At 37.0% G+C, this 26,494-nt stretch overlaps 1 protein-coding gene across 3 annotated transcripts in view; it reads right to left on the bottom strand.

Annotated features, from left to right (window-relative positions):
* The window catches only part of ZC3H13 (zinc finger CCCH-type containing 13), a 45,895-nt gene that overhangs the window by 11,087 nt on the left and 8,314 nt on the right, over nucleotides 1–26,494 (bottom strand). For all 3 annotated transcript variants that reach the window (XM_053969907.1, XM_053969909.1, XM_053969908.1), the window contains exons 4-14: nucleotides 22,732–22,843; nucleotides 16,472–16,580; nucleotides 14,188–14,327; nucleotides 13,289–13,443; nucleotides 11,762–11,959; nucleotides 10,250–10,423; nucleotides 7,213–7,523; nucleotides 5,745–6,209; nucleotides 4,582–4,764; nucleotides 940–1,483; nucleotides 158–261 (exon numbers count right to left, since the gene is read on the bottom strand). In XM_053969907.1, the coding sequence (XP_053825882.1) occupies nucleotides 158–261; nucleotides 940–1,483; nucleotides 4,582–4,764; nucleotides 5,745–6,209; nucleotides 7,213–7,523; nucleotides 10,250–10,423; nucleotides 11,762–11,959; nucleotides 13,289–13,443; nucleotides 14,188–14,327; nucleotides 16,472–16,580; nucleotides 22,732–22,843 (2,495 nt within the window). The remainder of the gene's footprint in view (nucleotides 1–157; nucleotides 262–939; nucleotides 1,484–4,581; nucleotides 4,765–5,744; nucleotides 6,210–7,212; nucleotides 7,524–10,249; nucleotides 10,424–11,761; nucleotides 11,960–13,288; nucleotides 13,444–14,187; nucleotides 14,328–16,471; nucleotides 16,581–22,731; nucleotides 22,844–26,494) is intronic.

Below are 26,494 nucleotides of genomic sequence, written 5' to 3'. Positions count from 1 at the left end.
CAACAAATAAAGATGAAGAAAAAATGTAGTGCTCGTAAAAATATGGAGAACATTTACAAAACCTTCCCCATGTTTTTTCTGTTTAAAATTGCAAGTTATTTTCCATAGACAGAGGATAACCTGGGTCCAGCTGCAGAGAGAGCCCACTCCCACTTACTTTTGTCATCTCCACTGTTGTAAGCATCACTATCAGGAGAATGATCACGGCGACGTTTGGGTGACTGACGGGGACTTGGACTGCTTTCATTTCTGTGACGCTTCCTGCAAAAGGAACATGCACCATCAAATTTCTTTAGGATGCTTTGAGTTTATCATCAATACAATCCCTGAAGTCTAAGCACCTCATACAGAAGACATTAAAAGATGTCGTGAAGTTCTGTAGTTTTCTAAGCTGCCTTTCCAAGTAACAGCTATGCACTTAAAGGAAGTACAACACAACACTGGGGATATTTTTCATGCCTTCACTGGTAGCCTTCTGGTGTTGGAAATTTGGTAGAGCAAAGGGTAATGCATGTTCCAAAGAAATTCAATTAACGAAGTCACAAACCCTGACCTAGATAGCTGCTATTTGAATTTCAGACTTCATAATGTACCACAGTTTTCTACTACGTTTCCATTAGTGACTGTATTATTAAAGGCAAGACAATGCATGCATAAAAGGGAAAATTACATTGTCTGACTCAACTCTTAGCTCACGAGTAGTTCCATGATTCAGCACTAAAAAAAACCAGTGGAATAACTTCACCAGCATAGTACCGATTTGGGGGCTACCAGCATGTGCCACACAGATGCAGGGGAGACAGCTCCAGACCAAGCCTATGAATAAACAGAATGTCTTCTTCCTTAAAATACTCCTCTGCCTACTAACTTACCAAATTCAACAGTAAAAGACTGCCTGTTTCTTTTTCTTTGACTGAAATAACATTTAGATGCACTCACTTGGATTTTCTTTCCTCGTGGACATCTCTTGAGCCTCTTTCTTCTCGAATATCTTCTCTCTTATCCCTGCGATCTTCCCTTCCTTTTTCTTTGTCATCCCAGTCTCTCTGGCGGTCTCTTTCTTTGTCTCTGTCTCGACCTCTCTCCCTTTCGCGCTCCCGCTCCCGATCTCTCTCTCGTTCTCGCTCCCTTTCTCGTTCCTCCCGCTCTCGCTCCCGCTCCTTCTCCCTCTCCCTCTCTCGTTCCCTTTCCCTGTCATGGTCTCTGTCTCGGTCCCGCTCACGGTCCCTGTCTTTGTCCCGCTCTCTGTCCCTCTCCCGCTCCCGAGCACGATCTCGTTCCAACTCTCTTTCTTTCTCCCTCTCTCTTTCCCGGTCTCTTTCTCTTTCTCTCTCTCGGTCCCTCTCCCTTTCCCGCTCTCTCTCCCGGGCCCTTTCATCTCTCCTGTCATCAGACCGATCCACCCTTCGCTCCTCTCTCCTCTCGTCCCGCTCGAGATCATCACTCCGTCCTTGGTGCCGTACCGGTGAGCTTGCTCTCTGATCTGCAAACAGAATCAGGTTTGATTACCAAGTGCTAAACAGATAAACACTGCTTCCACTGCACTAATAAAAAAAGAGCCTTTGTCTTGACAATCTAGATCTTGATTTGCATTAAATGAAAAGCAACTCCATGCAGAAACTTGAATATTCCCTTTGGGGAGGAAGGAAGGAAGACAAAAAGCAGAATTAATTTCAAAAGAATTTTTCAACATTTAGGAAGTGGGCTTTGCTTACTTAACCGAAAGTTGCCAAAAAAATTTTAAAATTTCTACCAGATTTTTCTGAATGGCTTCGAAAGACAAATGTATGCCTCATAATGTAGCTATTACTATTGCCTTACCCAATGATTCCAAATCTGGTATGAGATCTTAAAAAGCTGGGAATGGCATGCATAAGAAATGTTAAGGCTTCTGTACAAAGATTTTACTTCTGAAATCTATTAGGAGTCAAGTGCTTTACAAGGACTCAAGTTATTTATAACATAGAGTAAAAGTTTCTGCAAAATTAGGATACTGGTTTGTCTCTTCACAGAACAGATCCCAGCACAGAAACACACAACTGAACCTACAAGACAGGGAGAGGCACAGATGAGATAGGGGAAGCAGAGCTGCCAGAAGTTTTCATTTGTGTTCACTGCAGAGTCTTACAGTTTAGAATCTGAGTTTGCTGTTGTTCAGACAATGGATTAGAGTCAGAGGGAAAACTAAACATGTAGAAAATGACTGATCCAGAAGGACAGTGAAATCTGATTTGTCCAATTGTATTTACTCTCCACAGACATACCTATGTATTTGTCATTGTATTTTGGATAGTTTTGAGTATTTCTATAAGTTTCAACTACTTCATAGCAATTTCTATGCTCACGTTAGTAGTATTTGAGCCACAACAAATCAATAAAACAATTTTCCTACAACATATATATAAAAACACTATACAAAAGAGGGGAAAAACGGCATGAACAGAGATTGGTATTTCTTGGTCCATTACTCTGAGTCTGAGTGCACTTCCCTGTAAATTGAGACAATGTCCACTAGGCGTGAGCAGGCAGAGTTTGGACAGAAATAAATCAATAAAACATGCATTTCCATCAGTTTAATCAATTTTCATCCCTGAGTGAATTAACAATGATTTAGTGCTCTCCTGTTACCATGTAATATTAAATGTAAAGCTCAGTGACATTTCTGCCTTTTTAAAAAGGTAAACCATCAATCCATGCAATCAGTTCCATGAACAGGTTTCACATTCTTTTAATGGGGCCTACAACACTGATTTACTCTGCATACCAAGTATTAGATTTTTATAAAAAAGTTCTGTAACTCCTATTTGTTATGTCAGTTTTGGTGACAAAACATCCACATCAAAGTCTTATGTGAATCAAACACTGCAAGTGTATTACACAGTTAAATGCAGACAGTCAGCACTTCTTACATGACTTTATTTTTTGAAGTACTGTTCCAGTGTTTGTTTGGAACACTCGCATATTTGCCTTAGTTGAATAAAGACAGCTCAAATTTGCAAGCTTGCATTTTAAAATCATAGTCCTTGCATATCACAGAATCAAAATCTACCTCAATTTTTCTCAGAATGACAGGTATTAAAACTGAAGTCTAATTAGGGAAACTGTCTTGAGTTGTAACTCTGGGGACTTACTATTACAAAAAGTGATCTAAGTTTTTAAGGAAGAAGACAACAAATTTTGAATTTACACTCTATATTTTTCCCCCCAAAGGGAAACACAACCCATTCAAAGCAACTTCCTTCCTAGAAATTTATTTTGTTGTGATTACATGCTTTTATTTCCAAGGTTTTTTCTGTTGGTTTGGGGTTTTTGTTTTGGCTTTTTTTTTTTGAGGGTGGATGTTTGTTGTTTTTTTTAATAAATTAAGAACTTGCTAGGATATGAAGGGCACAGAATTATATGATATATATCTGTAAGATTTATTTGAGCTGGGAAGGTGAAAAGGATGAAAGCCAGATTGCAAAAGCCAACCCCCAGGACACGTTCAGTCTTCAGGATTTTTCATCTGACATGAAAAAGGAAGCCTGGAGTTTAGGTCTGTTGAAATCCTGCCTTGAAGATGAGAGAGAAGCTGAAGCAGAGCCTTTCACGAGAACAAGCAACAACAGATCTGTTTCAATAGGCTAAAAAGTATCTTTTGAAGTGGCATACAAAATAGCTGTTTGAAAAACTGAAATTACACAGCAGCTTGAATGTATCTATCACCTGTAAATCAAAACTCAAGACAGAAAATAACCCACTGTAATTTTATGTTTAGTCTTCACAGCTCCTCTTTTAATTTTCACACAATTTTCATTTCCCTGACTCCTGTTCTCTTAATTGGTGAGCAATACAAATGTATTCCAGAGTGTAAGCTGGTACTAAGCTCCCTCAAGCCAAAACAGTGCACTTTCTGGTACAGAAGTCTGACATCTGGCATACTATGTTAAAATAAGTCTTGCATGCAGTTTTCATGATCATTGGTATCTGTATCAATACTTAGTTAGTAATTATGGACAATAGCAAAGCACTCATCACTATTAAACTAACCAGACAATAAATATTTGAATTAAGCATAAATTTAAACTGTCATTTACTTTAGTAGCAAGTAGTCCATAATTGTCAGTCTAATTTAGGCCTTCCCCAAAACACACTCAAGCAATTTACAGAACAAAAGCATAGTGTTTCTACACAGGCAAAGAGAATCAGAACGAAACACGATCATGACTCTAAGCTTAACAGGCTTTTGAACCATGAAGTGGAGGAGGAGGCAAAAACATTTTACAATGAAGTCATACAATGAAATCCCTTGAAGTTTAGCTTGTTTGAATAATACTTGGAAGAATAAATACAGAAGATGCCAAAACCTAGCCATAGGGCTGGAGAAAAGGTGACAGCATTCATGCACACAATGCCAATGAATGATCTTTAACAGAAGTTATCTTCTATCAAGGATAGGAGTAGTGTCAGTGTGTGGTGTCAGATGAGCTATTTACGAATCAGTGTGGGAGCAGAACAAGGTAGAAAAATGAGGGAAACACACACATTCATACTTGTACATTTGACTACAGATGTATGAGTAAAAACAAGACATTAAAATACCTCTTTCTCTGTTGTCACGTCTATCCCGTTCACTATGTCTTCTTTCAAAGGAGGAATCCCTTGCTTGATCCCGACTGTCGTAGCGATCCCGATCAGCGTAGCTACTCCTCGATTCCCAGCTGTCGTGGTAGTTCCCACTACTGCTGTGACCATCAGCCTGGGATCCTCTAGTCCCCCGACTTCCTAATGGAGATGGAGCAACGCAAAACATGAGCTTCCACACATAAGGAAATCCACTGATATTTTATACCAACTGATGTATTAACATCTAATAAATTTGAATTAGCTGTTCACGGACTTAAGATTGCAACATCAAACTCTACTTAACCAACAACTCAAATTTCGTATGTTTTAACTGTTTAAAGTTATTATTTGCAAAATGCAAAATCAAGACTTTCTAAATCCCCATGCCCTGGTCATAGTACGAGGTCTCTTGACTAGAAGTATCAGTCCAAATGCCAGTTCACAATTGTTCTGAATAGGCTGTAAGCTAACAGTGCATCAAGAATAGGCAGAGAAAGCAGAGGTCATTCTCCCTGTAAAAACCGTACACAATTTCCCTAATGAAAATGTCACAACAAGCCTGAGAAAGCAAAATAAATTATAGATTATTAAAAGTTTTTGTTATTTATTACTATTATTAATACATCAGTCTTCAGAAATGATTTTAAAGAATAAAGTCACACATTTTGGAAATTGGATGAGGCAGGGCGGCGAGGCAGGGAGAGATGGGTGTGTGAGAAATGGTTTCCAGGCACCTAAGATATGCAGTTGTTTTTGAAAGAGCTTAAGAAACCTGCTGCCCGGTGCTTTGAGATGCACTACCCCCTATGAATTTTCCACTACATATCAGCTTGTTGTGTTTGTAGCAATGGGAAAACCTAGGGTTGCAGAAACATTAAACAGAGAGAAGCAAGGGTTAGGCTTTGTTTTAAAATGGGATGGCAGAATACCAATGTCATGCCACTTGAATGAATGGAGAACACAGAAGTGCTATAAATTTCAACAACAGTTCTAATTTAACAACAACAGAATTGAACACAGCTTTAAAAGCATGAACTACTTGGCAGTACTTGCATATCAAATATCAAACAAGGCACTATGAATGCAAATACTCAATCTTCAATGACAGGGACACATGGATTTTTTAAATTACGCAATACCTTTGTCAGATAATTCTGGACCTCTGCCTCGACTTCTGCCAATTCTATCACTTCTGCTCTCATTTCTGGAGTCACTTCTGGAGTCATTTCTTGTTTCAGCACGAGAGCTCTCCTCTCTGCCATGGGATCTTCCATAGCTGCGCAAGTCATCCTGATACTGGTCATCCTTTTTATGGGCATCACGACTCTCTCTGTCTCTGTAGTCATGGGAGTCTCGTGTGGAGCGCGAGTCTCTCTGGTCACGACTGTCTTTGGTATCCCTGCTATAATCCCGGGTGTCTCTGGAGTCTCGAGTGTCTCTGGATTCCCGTGGCTCCCGCCGATCTCTGGTGTCTCTCGTGTCCCTCCGATCTCTTCCATCACGAGACTCTCTGTCATCCCTGTGATCCCTGGAGGTACTCTGCTCTTGGTCATAATCACGATCATCTCTTGTTTCTCTTTCTTTTTCTCTTTTCCCTCTTGTTTCTGCAAAACGTTTGAAAGAATGTTATATACCTGGCTTAATCTGAGCAAGCAAACATTTAGCACACAAATAACACTAAAACAACATACTCAAAGTACACTTGCTGAATCAAAATGAACACATAAGCAGGACAAGATCATGCTGGGTTATCTATCTATACATTTAGTAAGTTTTAACGATCTTATTCTGAATATGAATCTCTACAGATATTTACCTATTCAAAACACAGTAAGAATAATAAGAATAAATGTGAAACATACTAAAGAGCAAGTGCACTTCAATAATTTTAAGGCAGGATCATTACTCATTCATAGATTCCTCTTATTTTCTACACACACACAGAGACACTTCCAAAACATTTGTGGTATATTTAGACCACTTGTAAGGCCCCAGTGCCCTGCTAAAATCTGCTGGTTTGAGTTTGGGGGGTCTGTTTTGTTTTGGGTTTTTTCTATTATAATATTACTACTACAGGAAGGTAAGTTTACAGCCAGTCTAATATAGAGCCGACATATGCACTCTTCTAATCTGTCTCTCGAGGCAAACAGCATGTTTGCTCATCACATATTACCCAAATAGACGGAATGACTCCTTCTTTGCACACATCTCACTTCATGTCAATTACAAAGACAATAGAAAGCAATCAGTGGGGACTGGATTTGGGCACCTCACAGAAAAGAGTAATAGTTACTTAGGTGTAGCCTGCTGTGAAAATCACCTTCTTACTGACACCACCATTGCATTACAGAAAGAACACCGACACAGATACCTACAAGCACCTTTACAATTAGTTGAGCCTACGTAAGCAGTTCTGCAGGGGTACGTTATTACACACAGTACCTGCAAACAGCACCACCAGCACGGCCAGAGTAAACACAGCCAGTATTTTCTTCAACCCCTAGGCACTGGGATCGGTGCACACAATGCCAGAATTTGAAAATCAAGTTTCACAAGGCTATTTGCAAACAAATAAAAACAATTCTGAAGTGCTATTTTCATTCATACCATCCCGCCTTTCGTGGCGCCTGTCGTGAGACTGTGAAGTCCGATCACGATCGTGTCTTCCCTTGTCTCTTCCAGGAGATCGGTGTCTCGAAGGACTTCGTTTCCTCTGAGGAGGAGAGGAAGAGTGTGGGGGATAGGGGGAAGATGACCGCCTTGCAGGCGGGGAAGCTGTCCTTTGATAGGATGGAGAAGGAGTTCTTTTGCGGTGTGGGGAAGGAGAATGTCTTTGAACAGATGAGCCTGACTGCGAGGACGAGGAGTGATGTCTGGAGGATATGGGAGAATGATGCTGACCTGATGGAGAAGCAGACCTGCACGGAAGAGTTAAAACAGGCACATGTGTAATAATTTGACTTGAAAGGTTCTTGACATACCATACAAAAAAGCAATTAAAATAATTTTTGTATTTGCTACCCTCTGATTGCTCAAAATATGTGCTGTTTCTATAAAACATCAAACTTCGCTTCCCTCCAGGGTGCCAAGTATATGTTTTCAAAATATGCTTATCTTTGAATTATTATTATTTATTTAATACCCAGGAAAAATCTGTTCAATCAAAACTGTATTACATAGCTACCAGAATGTAGGGGAAGGAGGAGTCAGAAAAAAAATCATTATCATCTTTCCCATTCCTAAACGAGAACCATTGTTTTCTTCAATAGAAAATAATTTTTGGAGTTCATAATAAAATTACACAGATAATTTTTACAAGGTGTAACTAAGATTTTTTTGTTTACAACAGCATTGAAATTTTTTTGACAAAGCAACAGTGTCTCCCTCCTTATACACATCTAAACACCTTTTATTGTAAGGACTGATCTTTAAACAGTTCTTAGATCCAGAAAAACCATACGCATACCTACTTAAAATGTTAGCCAACGTGAATATTTACACAAACATGGAAAACTCACACCTGATAGAATAAAAAAATGTATACAAAGTATTTCTGATCTTCGAAATTCTGTCACCAACTAAAGAGAATTTACACAACAATAAAAATTTCCTCATAATATGACTAACATGGACAAAACCACACTTCAAGTCTTTAGGCTCAGTAGTGGGGTATTTTTCCCCTTATCAGCATCCAAGTAACTTGCAAGTATCTTTTCTCATGAAATATATACTGTCCTTAACTCCAACTGCCTTCTACTTCACAATACTCCAGAGATGATAAGGATAAGAGTGGGAGTTAACAGCCACACTTGGACAACATGTCATCAAAAATCTCACTGTTCCTGAGGAAACAAGTAGCCTGCATCCCTCTAAGATGACAATTCATATGCAAATTAAACAGATAACCTGGAATTAGTAGTCAAATTTCCAAAGCAGTCAACGTAAAATTCTGTCAGGGCTAGATATGACTGACAGAATCCAAAAGACTTTCATGACTTACTGTCTTTAAACTAAGACTACATTTATTTTTCCCTGTGAAATCATTATTTTGAGACACAGAGTTACCAAGATTGGCTTGCATGGAAGGCTTTCAATGGTATGGAGACAAAATATTTCATATACCCTTCCCTGCTTAACATTCCCTTGCACAACATTTGGTGCTTGCTCACTCCCCCCCACCCCCCAACCCCAGCAGGGTGGGGAGAAGAATGGGAAAAAAGTAAAGCCTGTGGGTTGAGGTAAGAACAGTTTAAAAACTGAAATAAAGTAAAATATAATCATGATGGTAACAATAATAGCAATCAAAAGGGAGATAAGAAAAAGAGAGAGAAAAAGAGGAAAACCAAGAGAAATGGTGATGCACAACATATTTGCTCACCTCAACTGATGCTCAGTCCCTGAGCAGTAACTGGATGCTTCTGGCCAACTCCCTCAGTTTATACACTGAACATGATATTCCATGGTATGGAATATCTTCTTGGCCAGTTCAGGTCAGCTGTCCTGGCCATGCTCCCTCCCAGCATTATGTGCACCTGCTCACTGGCAGGGTGTGGGAAACTGTGGTAATCATTACTAAAACATCAGTGTATTATCAGTATTCTCATGCTAAATCCAAAACACAGCACTGCAGTAGCTACTAGGAAGAAAATTAACTCAACCCCAGCTGAAACCCGGACACTGGAGTAAGTTAAGAAACAGGGAAAAGAGTACAGAAGAGGTATTTTGCAGACTCTGTACTACTGCTCTAAGAACTCTCTTCCCTATGAAGAATCCAATATAGTAAAAATGTCCATCAGTCACATAAAACAATCCAGTGCTGTTTCAGCTGAACCAAGTCACCACAAAGGCCAAACAGTTTGCTTAAAACTCTTTGGATTGCTGAATGGATTTGTTTTATTTTGCTTGCTTTATCAGGATGCAGAAATATGTATGACATCTGGAGCTTCCCCCACCCTTCAACAGAGGTGCAGAAAATAAGAATGCTTTGCTCTCCATTATACAAACACGGGACTACAGCAGTATTTAGCACTGCCATTCTAAATCTGAGCTTACACTCATTCAGGCCAAAATAAGGAGCCTACTCCATTTTTAATGGGTGGTAAAACATTTTTTTCAAAGCCCCAAGAACTAACAAATATGATACCTTCCCTAAAACTTCCTGCAAGAAGCTTCATACAGCATTATTTAACCAGCTGTAACTGCTTCTCAAGAAAGATGTGCAGAACCAGGACCTGTGTATCACTTTTACCTATTCTAGAAAAGAGAAACTCTGCCTGTTTCCCATCTCAAAAGTAAAAGATATTCCTATGTTCCACTTCTTAAAAAGAGGAAGGTTAGGGAGGTAGAAAGCTCCTGAAGGTTCACAGACGCACTGTATCTCATATCAGATTTCTGAAGCTCCACCTGAAGGCAAAACATTTGAGAGGAACTGATAAACAGAAACTTTCACTGTGAATTGTGTTCTTGACGTGACTATAGATACTCTCCATGTAGTAACATTGCAAAAGAACAAAAAGTCTCAGAGCTCAAGTGTTTGAGGCACAAACATTCACAACAGGCACAAAAACAAGTAGTTAAACCAAGAGAGGAAGTTTCCAAACCATAACTATTAAAGGAAATGAAAACCACAGAATTGACCTCCTACCTGCGAGAGGGTGAGAAGTTATGTTTGTGAGTGGTTGACTTGGCTGGAGCTCGGGAGGTTTGCTTTCGCCTTGCGGCAGGTGGTGAGTACTCCCTGGAAGGGGAAGAATTACTGCCAGAGTGATCTGCAGGACTAGGAGAACGTTTCTGTCTACGGGAGCTTTCAGATGGATCTCTGGGAAACATAAACAAAGCTTGTTTAACAAGGCTAAGACGGCATTAGCACATTTCTAAGAAATTACAGACACCTCCAAGAAAGAACCTGTGATTACCATATCAAGAGCCATGTTATACAGTCATTTGTTCCACCTATGATTTAACATATGAAATTACCTTAAGCTAGCAAAACTCAAGAATGCAAGATATGCACTAAATTTCTTGCTACACTGGACTTTAGAACCAAAAAAAAAACCCTACTGAAATTTTACCTAACATTTCATGTGGTGGTAAAACAGAATTCTTACCAGTGGAGAACTATTTACTACCTTATTATAAGATTTTTGTAATATCAGAACTTTATTTAAGCAGCTTCAAGCTCAGACACATTTTTACAGGCTAATCCCAGTAGCAAGTGAATGAAAGTAATCTGCCAAAACTTTCAACTATTTCACTGACTGTACCTCATAGAGATTTGACATTACAACTTCATTTTTTATTATGTAGGGAAAAAAAAAGACAACAATCCAACACTGAAATGTAAGGCTGTAGTCACCACAGCAATACCTGGTTATAGTACAATGATAAGACAAGTACTGTCTTGATGCTTTCAGCACTATCTAGAATGTTCTTTTCTACTGCTTGCAACTTCCTTCCAGTAACAGAGTGTGCAATCATGAGGGAAATAAAATACTTTCAAGTAAGTATGGTGGAATTTATTTAATCAATTAAAAATACATGACTGACTGCTCTTCCAATCCTTAGTCTGCTATGCCAGTTACAAAGACGTAACAACAGGTACCCGACTTTCAAGAAAATATAGGACATAAAAATGCAGATCATGTATCTTTCAGCTTAAGTGGATGTGTATGCTCCAGGAAATAATGGAATATTCATAGTAGCCCACCATTTTTTTTTAATATATAAATACGTATATATGCAAAAGTGAAGCAATTCTAAAATGTCAGTAGTCTTTGACTTTAACCTACTTGAAGATTAGGAAGCGTTTAAATGCACACTGCCAACTTTTCAGAAAAGCATACAATCAGACCAGTGAATGACTTCAATAAAGGTTTTGGCAAACAACCTGTTCCACTGGTGAAGATCCAAATTCTTGAGAAGTAATGAAGCTTTCTAAGGAGCATTTTACAAACTTACGAAGTTATGCAATTAAAACCTACCAATCTGTTAGTTATAGTCTATCAATCCATCTACATAACACACTGAAAATACTTCATTGAGTACTGGAAAGGTTGTTGGCAAAGTATGTGATGCCACCCTTATTATTCAGTGTTCTATAGAAGATAATTTTAAAAGCAAGGTTACAGTTAAAAGCCCGTAATGCAACATAACTTACCTCTGCTTCTCTTTTTTTTCCTTGTGCCTTTCAAAGTCACGCCCTCTCTCTTTCACGTCCCTTGCCTTTTCTTCTGAACGTTCTTTTGCTTTATGTTTTTCTTTGTGTTTTTTCCCCAGGGGAGTTTCCTCGTGTACCGGAGGAGGAGGGCTAGGGGTACGAGGACCTTTCTTTTTACTCTGGGTACTTTTAGAACTCCTAGTGAAAAATTAATAGGGTGGGGGGGGGTATAAAAATGAAGAGTTGACAACTATTTCACACAATATTTTCTCAGACGCTGACAGGAAAGTTGTAACATAAAAGGCCTGGAGGCTTTTAGGATGGGATTTACCAACTCCCTTAGCAAGCACCATTCAACAGCAGAACTTGACAGAAAGATGAATAGAGATGGTAAAAATTTATGTTGAGCTCCTCAATTTATAGCCTTTTTTTCCTACGGAAGTGAACAAAAATAGGAATTGCTCTTGCTCAGACAGAACCAGTTTTCAAAGATAAAATGCCCTTACATGAACTGTGTACATCAGAAGACAAAAACCATACAGTACCTTGTCTGTTTATACTCCCATTTCTGCAATGCAATATCCCAACCACATACACAAAATTACTTGAACGAACTACTCATGTTTTCAATTTAATGTTAACTACCTGACCGGATGAAGCATCTAAACATTCTTGAGTATGCATCTCACAATATGAAACATTATGTATTTTCCGCATAATTTACCACTAAGATAAATCCTATCAACTAGGTATCACTGCATATGTCAGTAGTATACCAGCACATGCTGTACCATTCCTGCAGCAGAAACAATGTCCTTCTACCCCTATTTAAAAGGGGATTTTAACAAATAGGTTAAATAGGGGATTTTACCAAACACAGATGTGTCTGGTTACATTGCTGCAGTCATTTCTTTCATATCTAAAAGCTGCAAACAACAACTCAAAATGTCTTGTGGCCAGCAAGAACTTTAGAAGCAGGTTTGGAGATTGAGTCTGGTGGCACAGCATCCAGTTAAAATCCTGTGATATTTTATCCTTAATTCTTCCCTGCTCCTCCACATCCCTCACTTCTTATCTTCTCCTGAATTCTGAGAAATTCCCTGCCTTGAAAGTCGCACATTATATCTTAAACAGTAATATACAATACCAACAGAATGTGCAGTTGGTCAAATTTTAACCACTTCAATTTAGAGAGGCTGCCTCACAGGCTGCAGCATTTCAAACAAAAGTGTTTTCCACTTTTCAATGGTTTCTATTTTCTCATCATCTCACAAAGCTTCTGGAGATTCAAAGAGAAAAGATCTGCTTGTAAACCATGAAAATAATCAATTGAAAACTACATCCATATGACAATTATCTGCATAAGATGATTCACAATGCACGATTTAGAGATCTTCTCCTAAATTTATGTAATCAAGGGCACTGAAAGGAAGGAAGATGAAAAATATTATTTATGAAAACTCCAGTAATAAATGTAAGTGTGGCTCTCTGTTCTCACTCTCTTGAAAGATGCACCTACATACTGACCTCTGCTGCTCCAAAAGTGGTGAAGACACAGTAGATGCTTTCTTATCTTTCTTATTAGCTGAAGATGATGATTTGGGACTGGATCTTCGTTTTGGAGATTTGCTGGACTTTCGTGGTGATGGTGATAATTTAGATCTAACCACCTCTGGAGAAATCTTGAGGGAAAGAATAAAATTAACCAGTAAGATACTGATGCTCAAAAGTGTAACTGTATGCTGATATGTGTGTCAAACATGTAAATTCAGCAACTGAGAGAGTATGAGAACCATGTACATCTCTACTTCAACCTCATCACATTGTTTGCAAAGAATAGCATAAAAGGAAGACAATAGATAAAGTGCAGGAGGAAGAGAAGGTGATGCACTCTGTAATACGTTACAAAAGCTGTAACTTAAGGTTTAAAATCAATATGCTCACTAACTAACTCACTCACATTTGTCTGAAAAAGAAAGACCTTAGAGGATTTTTTTTTTTCAGTCTTTCCCAAAATGTTAGAGTTTCTAACACCTACAGCTTTGTCTCTGTCACTCTATTCTGTTACTACAAGGCAAGCTGGAAAATGAGATTGGGAAATGCCTTGTATTTTCTTTTACCTATCTTCTCCATTACAGATCTTACTAGTTTTGTATCACTAAAATGCATTAAATCCTACTCATTTAATAGCTGACTTCAAAAAGAAGAAAACTTGGTTACTGTGCTGGATGACTGATCAGATACTCACTTCAAGTACTGAAGTCACATACTAATTACATAGGTGCCAGTTATTTCCTATCATGTAACACAATAGTGCATTGGTAGCCCAAAAACTTTAAAGTCTTCTGGGAAACAATTAGAACCCTTCATAGAACCCTATGAAGTGGCTGATGACTTTTTTTATTTCACGTTTACATAATACAAACCTCTTTTTTAATTACTATTTCCTCTCGTTTCTCCATGTTTTCCTGCTCCAATTTCATGAGTTCTCTCTGAATCTTTTGGCGCTTCATTTCCAAAGACAGCTCATGATCATAATCATAATTAACATCTCCATTATCAGAGTCTTTATTTGAAGAAAAAAAAAAGTAAATAGATTAATAGACAATTTCTTATGAAAAAATACAACAGTAAGATTTAGCATACTAGATGGCAACCATAAATATTTCCATGACCTTTAAGCACTGCATGAATGGACCAAGGAATGAATGCCAAATTTCTTCTCCAATTCTGTATGCAAACCTGAAGTAATTCCAGTTAGTTCCATACAACCTGAAGTTAAACTCTTACACTTCATTAAAAATAACACCTTAACTTCTTTAATGGACATTCATCTGAGGTAGCAAGGGAAAAACAGTAAACCACTTCATATTTAAATAACAAAAAAAATTAAAACTGTGTCGTCACAAGGAGTGAATACATGTAGAGCAGTAGTTAACTGGGGAACTAACATGAAACAGATTCATACAGTGATGCACAATACTAGAGGGGTTTATTTAATACAGTGTCTTACAAATCAATTGAAACACTTAATTACAATTAATGTAAACACTGATTTTAAAATAAGAGAAGAGTTCTGTATTAACCCTTTCACTGGATAAACATACACTTCAAGAGTTTACATCTGGTTTTACAAAATTATCACTCTTTGGTTTTCACATTAGAAAAAGTGCTATTTCTCTCATATTTTCATTAAGTCATGGACAGTTAATATCTTAAGTTTCCAACCTGGCAACTGAAATCTTACTGAAAATTGAATTTACTCACTCTGCTTATATTAATTTTGTTTATGGCTATTTAAGTCTAATACTCAAAAAGCATTTTGGGAAAATATCTGTCAGAGAAATGACAACTTCATTAAAAAGTTATTAGTTTTTACTCCCTTCCTACATATGGGAACTACATAAAAGGGTTTGCAATAACTACACTCAGTCTACAAATCGCCTTCATGTGTCACGAATGCATGGGAACAGTCCAGAGAAAGGTGCAGTTCCCAGTAGCATAGGTTCTTTCCAGTCTATCCATGTACTTATATAGCACTCAGTAGAAATGAACAGACAGTAATTCTCCTTCATCCATATACCGACAATTGACACTATTTTGAAAAAAAAAAGCTGAGTTCTCAAGATGAAAAGTCTCACTGTCTAAGACTTAACACATTCATACCATATGTTTATATAGACCTTGTGGTTTCTATGTTCCAAACTTTTTTGAGTCAGGTTTTATTTCCATGTATACATGCCAGAGATCAATTTTTCTTAAAAGTGTGTAAAAAAAAGTCTACAAATGAGTGAATACATATATTGGCTACTTTTCCATTCCAAATGCATTCCATGTATTGTGCTTAAGACACAGCAAAACAGGACCTGCAACACTTTTAACACACAGTGTATTGAAAAGCTCCTTAGTTATTGACATTTCCAAGGAGCTCATTCCTACAACCTGCAGTGAACTTCATTGCAAATATCTTCATTATATGTGAATTCCCTCAGATGGGATCAGAGCTGCCATTTTTTTCTTGCAACATTTTAACTACTTCTGAAAAACAGATGCTTAGAAAACGACAGAAACACCACAGTTCAGTGATGTTTCAGCAAAAATGAAACCACCAATAAGTACTAAAGTACCTCCAAACCCAAAAACTCCCATCCACCAACTCATACAGAAGTGACTACAAAGGTAATGCAAGACACTTAGCATTCTTCAAGTATTTTTAGAACATAAGTATGTCACTGATGTCCACCTTCAACCATTGTTATATGCATTCTAATGGAAACCTTGATAGCGACAGTTTACACCATTACAAATTATGCAACAAAAACAGCTGACTTTTGATTTCAAAGGATTTGCACTTTCTTCTCAGACTGACAAGTTCCAAAATTACTTTAGATGCAACTTGGATTCATTTAGTGACCTTAATGTGAAAGATTCACCATGAAGTAGACTATACCTAAATTCCTTGTTGCCTGAGTGGTTAAAAGAGGAAAAAAAAAAAAAGCCTGTGGTTTTAAGCTAGTTGATTTAACCACTGTAGCAGTCCAACTCAAATAACTTGTTAGTTCTCCTCAAAAAAAAAAATATTAACAGCTACTGTATGAAAGTATTCTGCTTAGAAAGTAAATCTTGAAGCATTCCACTTGGCACAGAGCTCAGAAATCTCACAGCTCTTTAAGGTGTCAGGGGACTGTCAGTTCAATACCTTATACGTACCTTCTCTATTTGTTTCCCAATCCCCATTTTCCTCTTCGCTTTCTGGTGTTCGCTCCTTTGTAATTTTGATATCCTCCTTTTCTCTATGTCTTCCTCGTGAAGACTCTTTCTATAAAGGAAAAAAATGCCACATTAGAGTAAACAACTTTATTTTAAAAGAAGCCTGAAGAAGCAGGTGTATTTTACATGGTATTTTGGCTGGGATTTTTTCATAGTACAAAAAGCATTTTCCCCTTTAGCCTGTTGAACAAATATCTTCCTAAACAAGCAGAGACTCCACAGGCTACATGTTCTAATGCAATTTCACATAATCAGAATGCAGATAGCAGATGAGGAAAAGAGAAGAAAGGATTCATAAAATAGGAAGGCTTAAAGGCAGGGCAAGTAGGCACCGAAAGAAGAGATTAAGTTCTAAAGCCCAGAAGTTTAATGAACATTTAAAGAGTATAACTTTAACAGCTTGAGCAAGAATTCTCGGCTGTAAATAAGAATATTTACAGGCAAGGCAGATGAGCCTCAGAAGTGGAACCATTTAGCTCTTCAGAGGATAAAGAATGGGGGCGGGGGGGTGGGGACAGGAGATAATAAATAAACCCAGAGACCCTTGGCTGGCAGAAGGGGAAAAAATTCTAAAGCAACACAATCGAATCAAGTTCCATTGACAGCTTTGTGTTTGACTTTCACTGTCTCCAAGACAAGTCTAACTAATGCAGTAGCACCCATTTCCCATATGGTGGATGGTCCTGTGAACACCTAAGAAAGCCAGAGACTATGCTTACAAGAAAAAAAGATAATTTCAAGTCAAATGATGCTGTGCTGCTCTTGTGCCCTTGCTAAATTCCAGTATAAAGCTACATAGTTGCACCTCAGCATCTGCTGAAGCAACATTCTCTGTATGATGTACCTGGGCTCAAGTGGAATACAGGACGAAGTTTCCTCACTACTAGCAAAAGAAGAAAATTCAAGCTTACAAGTATCTCAGGTTAATATATTAAATAGGAAACCAGAACAGCAAAATCTGTCCCATAGTCCTGTTGTTCTCAGCTCACATAGTGCCCTCTTTTGTTTTTCTGGGGATTCTTTCATATTGGTATGTGGGAGAAACACCAAGAAAAGGAGATGCCTGAGAATTTCACTAGCTATTCCTTACTGGGACTTAGATCTTAATTTAAAACCTTAACATCACCTTAGAAACACATTAAGGAAACAAAATAAAATTGCAGACAGCCACTCAAAAATGAGTAAAATTCAACTATTCCTTTTTATTCAGCAACAATGTTAGAAACTTATCTCTAGTTTAATGATGAAAATCTCTAAAATTATACAGAAGGTCACAACTTACTGAGTTATGTTGGTTGCTGACATCAACTGCAGACAAGTCTACATCCACTAAGCCATTGTCTCAACATGCACTAAAGACATTCAGTCTAAGGGCCAGAATTCTACTATGCCCCAAAGCAAATTACTTTAAAAGAAAACTACTCTGATGAGATCTGAAAATCTCTAAGTATAACAAGCCTTCCCTTCAATCATTCTTTTCTTTTGGAAGACTGTTCTTATTTTTCTAGCCCACCCTCCATGAAGGCCACAGCTGTTTTACCGAGCTGTATACTTCTGCCATATACTTAAACTAAGTCCTATAACATAAACTAACAAAACCATAATTTCTTAAATATGAATACTAGCTTCTATTAATTCAACAGTAGCTCTTACTAGCAAACAGAAATACGAACACTAGGACAACCTCTCTATGCCGATTTAAAAAAATCTCCCAAAGACAATTCATCAAATACCTTGTCATCAAAGAAGGTGGAGCAAGTCAATGCTTCAAGTTCAATTTAACAACCCATGTTAAAAATACTACACAACCTGTATGCATCATGCCTACCTCCTCAAACTTACAAGCCAATACAAGCATCTTGAAAGAGCTTGTATTTTCTCCTTTCAGTGGAAAGATTCGGTAGTAGCACAATCATATTTCTAGAGAAGAACTGAGAACAAGAAAAGCTATCAAAATAAAATACTGACTATAGGGGAAGCAGAGTATTTTACATTAATGTTGTTTAGTTGTCAGGAAAAAAAGATTTTTGACAACATTGCATCTTGAGAAACAAATATCAGTTTAGAAATTGAGTATATTTTTCCTGGGGCATGCTAATCAAGAATTTAAGTTATGATGATTTAGAACACATACCTAATTTTTCTCACTGAAAAATCTTCAACATGTTCCTTTTATTTTACTTGTTACACTTGTAACACATTTGATTCCCTCATACTATGGGAATGAAATATTTCCTCCATATCCTTACAGACCCTTTCTGTCTCTCCCTTAACAAGCCAAGAATAAATTAAGTTAAATTCCTAAAGGCCAATAGCATGACTATCACTTGCACCTGAAGATGCTGAATATTCAGTCTTGATAACTCTCTCTGCAGACTCTGAAAAAATACCATTTACTAGATGAGAAACATTACACCTACATAATTATATATTTATTTACTAAAAAAAATTGCAGCATGTCCTAAGAGGAAACAATGATTTACTAGACTTTGTCTACACTGTTTTTAGGTATATGTTCACAGCTAAACATAGCAGGTATTGGATAGATTTTTACAGTTTCATGTTATGTTTAGAGAGATGCCACATAAGAAAGGGAAAAATTATTATGGGTGACTTCTGTGCGATTTTATTTAATTTAATGTCTATTCAAGTTGAAGTTCTATGTTGCATGTGATCAGCACTCTACAGCACAAGACTTGATGTCTACTTGAATAAATTTCCCTCTACTGCCAGAAAAGCCTGGCCAAGCACAAAAGGACTCATCCAATCTTAAAACATGCTCCTAGCCAAGAAGTGTTACTTTGCCAACACTGATGGAAAGAATAAAAGACTGATACAATACAGGAGAACCTACAATTCTCACACAGCAGAAATCTTGGTTTCAACCTTGCACACATACATGCAGCAAAATAAACTCATTCCAAAGCACAGACTCCTTTAAACCTACAGTAAACTATGCATATTACAGCTACAACCTTTTGGGCAAGCACAGTACTACTTTGCTCTAGGTATAATATCTTTATAGTGTAAACTACTATCACACTACAGAAACACATAAGTAAACGAATCTGAAGTTCCCCTGACATTAAGAGGTATTTGTTCCCATTTCAGAGATGGAAGACAATGGACAATGCTGAGTCCTATTTCCAGTGGAAATAGTTAAAAGCTACAGTGACAAAATCCACAGATATGAAACAAGTGATACACATTCCTTACAAAAACCTTCCTAAATGTACATTAAGCTCCTCCCACTTTCTCCCAAATCACACACACCTTCCAGGTTAAGACTTCAGTAAGACTTCATACACACCAATGTAACTGTCTTCTCATATTATTTAAAATAAAAATTTTCAACTAAATAAACAGCAGGAACCTCAACTAATTATCTGTATTATGATTCATACACTAACGTAAATGCTGAAGTAATTCCAAACACAAATCCAAGAAACACAAAAACAACTGAGTTCATTCAATGTAGGCGTCCACACAGCACAGCAAATTCTCTCTGCAAACAACAGTACAACACATGAAGAAATAAAAAGGGATATAGTCTATAAACTGCCAATATAGGAAGTTTCTTCCTAAATACATACATATTGTACTAGATATGTCTCCAAAGAATAAAAAATCGCTTCTGAAAAGATTTTATACTGGTTATACTGTCTTAGCTTCTTGTGGAACCTATTCAGCTTTGTGTGTCTATCTTCTGGCAACCAGGTAGATTTGTTTTATATAACATTTCCCCTTGTAATTTTCAAATTTGCCACTCTTTCTACTGGTATAAAGTACGAATATGACGCATCTAACTTACATTCTCTCAAACATACATTATATGCATTCAGCCCATGTCCTTTCTTCTCTCCAGTTTATTTCTCACCTCTTTGCCCACTTCAAGACCTTTGACTGTATTTTCTTGCATACAGGTGATGACAACCAAACAGCATTTCAAATAAAACTAGACCATGAATTTCTACAGCATATTATCAATCATTTTCTATTCAATTTTTATATATACCTGAATATTTGCTTCTACAACTGTGACTTCACTTTGAACACATGGTTTCATTGAGCTGTCCACAATAACTTATTTTTCTACTGCATGGTTTCAGTTACTTTTAAAAAATTCGTTCATTTTTTGTTTTAAATACTTTCTTCATTGCCAACACCAAGTTTCATCTGCCATTGTACTGCCAAAAACTATCTTTCCCAACCCCTGTGGCATTCCTCAGACTTCAGTAATCCCAAGTACTGTTTTCAAATCTTCTGCAAAGTTTGGCATTTGGGATGTCCAACCTTTTTCTACATTCTTTAAAATTATAGTTCTTTAAATGAATTACAATAGCATTCGGTGTAATTCAATTTCAAATTAATCTAAAATTTTTCCCTTAGCTGGGTTCTAAACCTAAAATACTATACCTTCTATTCTTTGACTATCTATACATATGCCTCAGAAGTCTTGTTTCAAAACAGGTTTGACCTACATCAGCCAGTTCTCTCTTAACCACTACCCTCCATCATAGTCTGGTAAAGCACAGATTTTGTCTGCAGGAACGTTTCTGATCAGTCTCTTTATTTTTAACCAAAATTATGAAACTTCTTATGGAACAAGCTACCTTTCATTATTTCAAAGTTTTCTTATCAAGCTCTGCTGTTACCCCAAAAGCTTTAATAAAATATGGAAACATCACATATTAGATCTCCACCATAACAGCAGCTCCACCGATGGAGCAAGATTTTTCTTAGCAGTTCAGTCACTTGAGTCTTCTGTCCTTTAAGATATTTTCTGGTTCTTTGCAAAGCAACTCTTGACGACTGTCCCTCTTCATCTATTTGTTCCAGAACATTTTCTTTGATATCCTGTATTTTGAGAGTTGCCTCCATGGAACTAAAACAAAAGTTCAGCTGTTTCCTCAATCTTCCATTTTATGTGATTGAAGCAGAGCATTTTTTACTCTGCTGTGTGCTTAATCTATAAATAGTTCTTTGATAGGTTAACACTAATTCGCCAATTCCTTTAGATTCTTGCTTCCAGTTCACTTTCACTTGGGTTTTAGTTGTTTAAGAATATTTTATTATTACATTAAGAGAACACTATAAAAAGCAAGGTTAACTAACCCAAAGTAAGAATTACATCAAAATTAGAGTGGCACCAGGACAGAAGTTACAGCAAATTTTTAATGACGGTTGGAAAAAAAAAATTTTCCCACCAACCATGTACTCAATAACTGAACAGTTTATTCAAACTATTAGAAAATAAAAGAAACACATTTCAGTAAAAAGATTGAGAGTTTACAAAAATTAACAGCAACTGAAAACATGATTGGAAGGTAAGCCATTCTGTTAAATTTAATGATAGCAGCTGCTGCTGATATATTTACAGCTGACATATGAAATTCATTTTACACAGCAAATAAGAACAGACCAAGAGGAAATGATCGAACATTGTCAATACCTGCAGAAGTAAAACTGATGTTTTACAAATAAAACCTTTAAAAAAATATTCATATTAAGATCATCTTAAACAGGAACACAGTGGTGCTACTGCTACACAGGTACAGGGTCACAGTATGAACTCTGTCCCTATTTGTAACATCAGAAACAGATAACACAATTTAAAAATAATTAAATGTTGATATTTGAGGGCCACAGGGTTGCAGAAAGATGTTTACAAAATAAGAATAATAATGAATTTTTTGCAAAATCCACTAATAGACCAGTTGGGGTGCCTGATGAGTAAATGAGGAGGAAGGCAAAATGAACCTGCACAATTTTAACTGCATGGTTTCGTCAAAAGCAAATTTGGGGTGAACAACTTAAGTCAGGATGCATGTATACAAGGGATATGAATAAGTGTTGGGGGAAAAATAGTGGACGACTGAAAGAATGGTTAGTATACTTTCTTGGTAATAATCAAAGAGTCTGCACTGTTATTAAATACTTGTTTATCAGTATTTATAACACATTTTAAGTCTGTGGGGTTTATAAGATCTTTGGGAACCAAAAGACAAGAAAGCACTACAAAATTGCAAAACAGTACAATTGTTAAGACACTTCATAACAAAAAAGTGTGATATGCTATGTACAAAATGATCAGTTCCTTAAAACATTTTCAATATTACAAGTCACAATGATAAGGTTTCTAGGACACACTGCCCAATTGTTACTGAGGGATTCTGGAGTTCTGCAAACTCCACTCTTACCCTAACAGGAGAGGATGATTCCTCTGTACTTCGTTTCTGTGGCTCTGCCTCAACATCTTGACGTTTGTTCTTCATTCTTTCCCGAAGATCTCCAGTGGGTCTTTCTGGTGACCTGTATAATACAGAAAAACAATATAACCAGTTCTATGGGACTATTTTTAAAGGAATATCATCTGTCTTTTAATTATTATTTTATTAGTACATCCAGAAAAATCTAAACATCCTACCCAGAAGCAAGGTGGATGAGTAAGAAAATATTCCATTCTAAAGGGCTTAAGCATTAGAAAAATCCCAATCCTTTCAGAAAGTCAAGATTGGACTCTAAGAAGAAAAATTATTTTTATGTATTTATGGCATTACTCAGTTACTACTCTATATCAGCTTCCCATCCAGAATAAATAACTTTATTCTGACCATCATGCCGATGTGTTTCACAATCACTCCTACCAAATATTTGGAGATTTAGCCTTCTCCTTAATCTAAGCTGCAACAACTTTTATATATAGTACATAAATACAAGTGTCTCTATATGTTACATATATATATATATATTTAAAATCACAATTAATGCAGACTCAAACTACTATAGACTAGCAATGACAGTCACAGAGAAGCACAACTCTGAATGTGGATGAAGTCTGCAAGCAGAGATAACCTAAGCACCAGCCCCCCATGGTCCAGGTGAGGCTGCTACACAGGAAAACACTGCTGCAAGACATGAATCAGAAATGAACTCTTGGAGGCCTCTTCCATTTTCCATCTTGCAGTAATAACTATTTCATTATTTAATTACAAAATACTGGATGAACTCTGGTTGTCGTGCACCTTTATGATATAGTTTCTGTAAAAGATATTACTGTGATGTGGGAGGAACATCCTACACTACTATAATTTTGTCACCTCTTAGTATGAATTCATGACTTCATTCACCCCTTATGGGTTAGAAGAGAACAACCATTGCATTGGTGAGACACTGGCACAGGTTGCCCAGAAAAGTTGTGGATGCCCATCCCTGGCAGTGTTCCAGGTCAGACTCGATGGGGCTCTGAACAACCTGGTGGAGTGGGGGGGTGGAACCAGATGATCTTTAAGGTGCCTTCCAACCCAAACCATTCTGTGATTCTATGATTCAAACAAATTCCTAAGCTAAGGGAATATAGGAACTGTTTCAGATGATCTTTCAGTTCAAGAAAACAAGTTTTCTCTTCATATACATTTGGCTTGACATGGAGTTTAGTACTTCTATGATGGCTGTTAGCTGTAATTATAGACTTTTCTGTGAAAAGGTTGCATACAAATACTACATCTGTGCCTATCAGTTGACACTAAAGAATCATAAAGAGATACTAATGCTGTCTTTGGATTGGAAAACTTATTTGTAATATATGAATAATGAAATTTGCATTTCTTTTTTTTTTCAGACTGAATCAGTTTCCATTGAGAAAGTCATTTCTCCCACTCATCCTGTCACATTATATATAAAGGGTAAACTGACTTTCACAATGCATACAAAAACTTAATTTAATACCATTTCATTTTCAATCTGCACATATTTGAAAAAGTAATTTTTTTTCCATTTCCTCCTCTGCACAGTCTCCTACATTTAATTCTTTAAACTGCACCACGGGGTTAAATGTATGAGGACCTACAGAGACAAAGACCAGTGACTGCTCTCATTTTTAATGCATTTAATTCTCCATGAAATTATAAGTACAGCTCAATCTAGATCATAGGAAATGTACAGAAGAGAAGAGCTCTGCTTTTTTCATCACTAAGGATCAATTAATAGCCAGCATACAAATATAAGTTATCTTCTTTGCATGCATGACTATATGATCTTTTAAGTGTCTGGATTTAGGAGAGGTTATGATTCAAAGTATTTTTCCCCTCCCCTCATATTAAAAAGGTAACTCTTTGCATTACCAAAACTCTCTGAAGCATTCCAACAACCAGCTATCTCAACAAATAAGCTGTCTTTCAGCATTAAAGTGCAATTCAACACCTAAATTTTTAATGATATTTAAGCTACAAATACAAAGGATTTGGATTAGTGAAACTGAAAATTAAGTTAAAAGGCAGTAAGATTATCAACAATGTATTTGTAATATTGTTCCTTGAGAGGAATACTTTCAGGAAAAAATCCCATTAGCTGAAGGAGAAAGCAAGAGATCATGCATGCACTGAGTGCAGCTCATGTACCTTATAGAGTGACATCTGACATTCTATTTTTTTTTTTTTAAGTTATAGGCTGGAGTAAAAAACAAAGTATCCAAACCATTTTACCATCAATTAATAAATGTTTTCTTTCCTCCCATGCAGGAAAAAAGGTATTGTGCTAAAGCATTCCTCAAGTCTACTTAAATATTATAAAAGCTGTGAAAAAACCACATAAATTTAAAAGGTACACATTCAGGGCTGGGGTTTGCTGGACAATTTTTTTGTTTGGTTTTGCTGTAAGTGGGTCAGCCTTTTTCAGTTTTAGGAGAACACCAAAGCAAAGTCATGGCAATCACCCTATCTCCAAAAACTGTAATAAAATAAGATTGACAATTAGTCAAATTTTAAGAAATAATTACTCAGGAAGCCATGAGTGTTTTCAGATGCTTTGGCTGGTCTACTAGCTGATTTTTCTTTTATGTGTACCACAGCTTCATTTCTACATAACTTTCCACCAGCCCACTCCAAAAGGCATCTTTGGTTATTCCAGGTCATGCTCACTGTTGAAGTTGATCTGTTGAAGTTCAAGACAAATTACCTCTGCAGTTCAAGATGATGTGGCTAGACTGCAACTGCCAGAACCTTTCACACAAAAGGCATTATGCAATTTCTTTTTAATATTTTGAGCTGGGCCCATCTTTTAAATAAGGCCTAAGATGAAGAATTTCCTCATTTCAAATTCTAAGGCACTTAAGTGATTTTAAACAGCATTACTTCCTGCAACAGTTCAGTTCTCCACGTTCAACAGCATTTAGGAAATGAACATTCATAACACTGCCTTCATTTGTTCCTGTACTTATTACAGTGTCAGGAACAAGAATCCAACAACAGGCACACCTTGCAACATATCTATCTGAGTATATCTCCGTGTACCTGTGTGAGAGCAGATGTGTGCATAGAGGCAGACGACCAGTATTTGTGTATTATGTACACATTATAACTGCTTAAGAAACACTGTCCCATTTTCCAGTTTCCCATATTTGAAACTTTCAAAATCCATACATTCTTTCCTAGTATGACTGCTGGCTTGGTTTGGTTTGTAAATGCAGTGTGATGATCCCAAATAAACAGGACCAGTCAGACTAAGAAAAGGGCCAAGCAATGGCACAGATGCTGACCATCGCACGAAAGAGCCAGCCAGGAAGCTGCCAAGCAACTAACCAACAATCTGCAAGTGCAGAAAGAGCAAAATTCCTAGTGGGATAGCATGTTTACACAGAGCTCACAGTTAGCTTCTCCTTAATTCTGATGTTGGGAAGACTGGTAGGTCTAATACTGAATTTCTAATACCATAATCAGGTAAGCTTCATGTAAAAACACGTTAGGTTTTATTTTTATAGCATGATTCTAATTCATGCTGTGAGAGGCAGCATTAGTGCTAAAATCTTTATCACACTTCAGAGTCAAGTTTTCCTACTGTCTGGTGATGTTTTGAACTATGGGAGGCATTATGGTCAGATAAAACCATTAAAAACAGGATTGACTGCAGGCAGGTATGGAACTTGAGGCAGAAGGTATGAAGACAGAAAGGCAGCAAGACATGCTT

Source organism: Vidua macroura, chromosome 2, assembly GCF_024509145.1.
Source record: "Vidua macroura isolate BioBank_ID:100142 chromosome 2, ASM2450914v1, whole genome shotgun sequence".
Lineage (NCBI taxonomy): Eukaryota > Metazoa > Chordata > Aves > Passeriformes > Viduidae > Vidua > Vidua macroura.
This window is presented reverse-complemented; position numbering and strand designations above follow the sequence as displayed.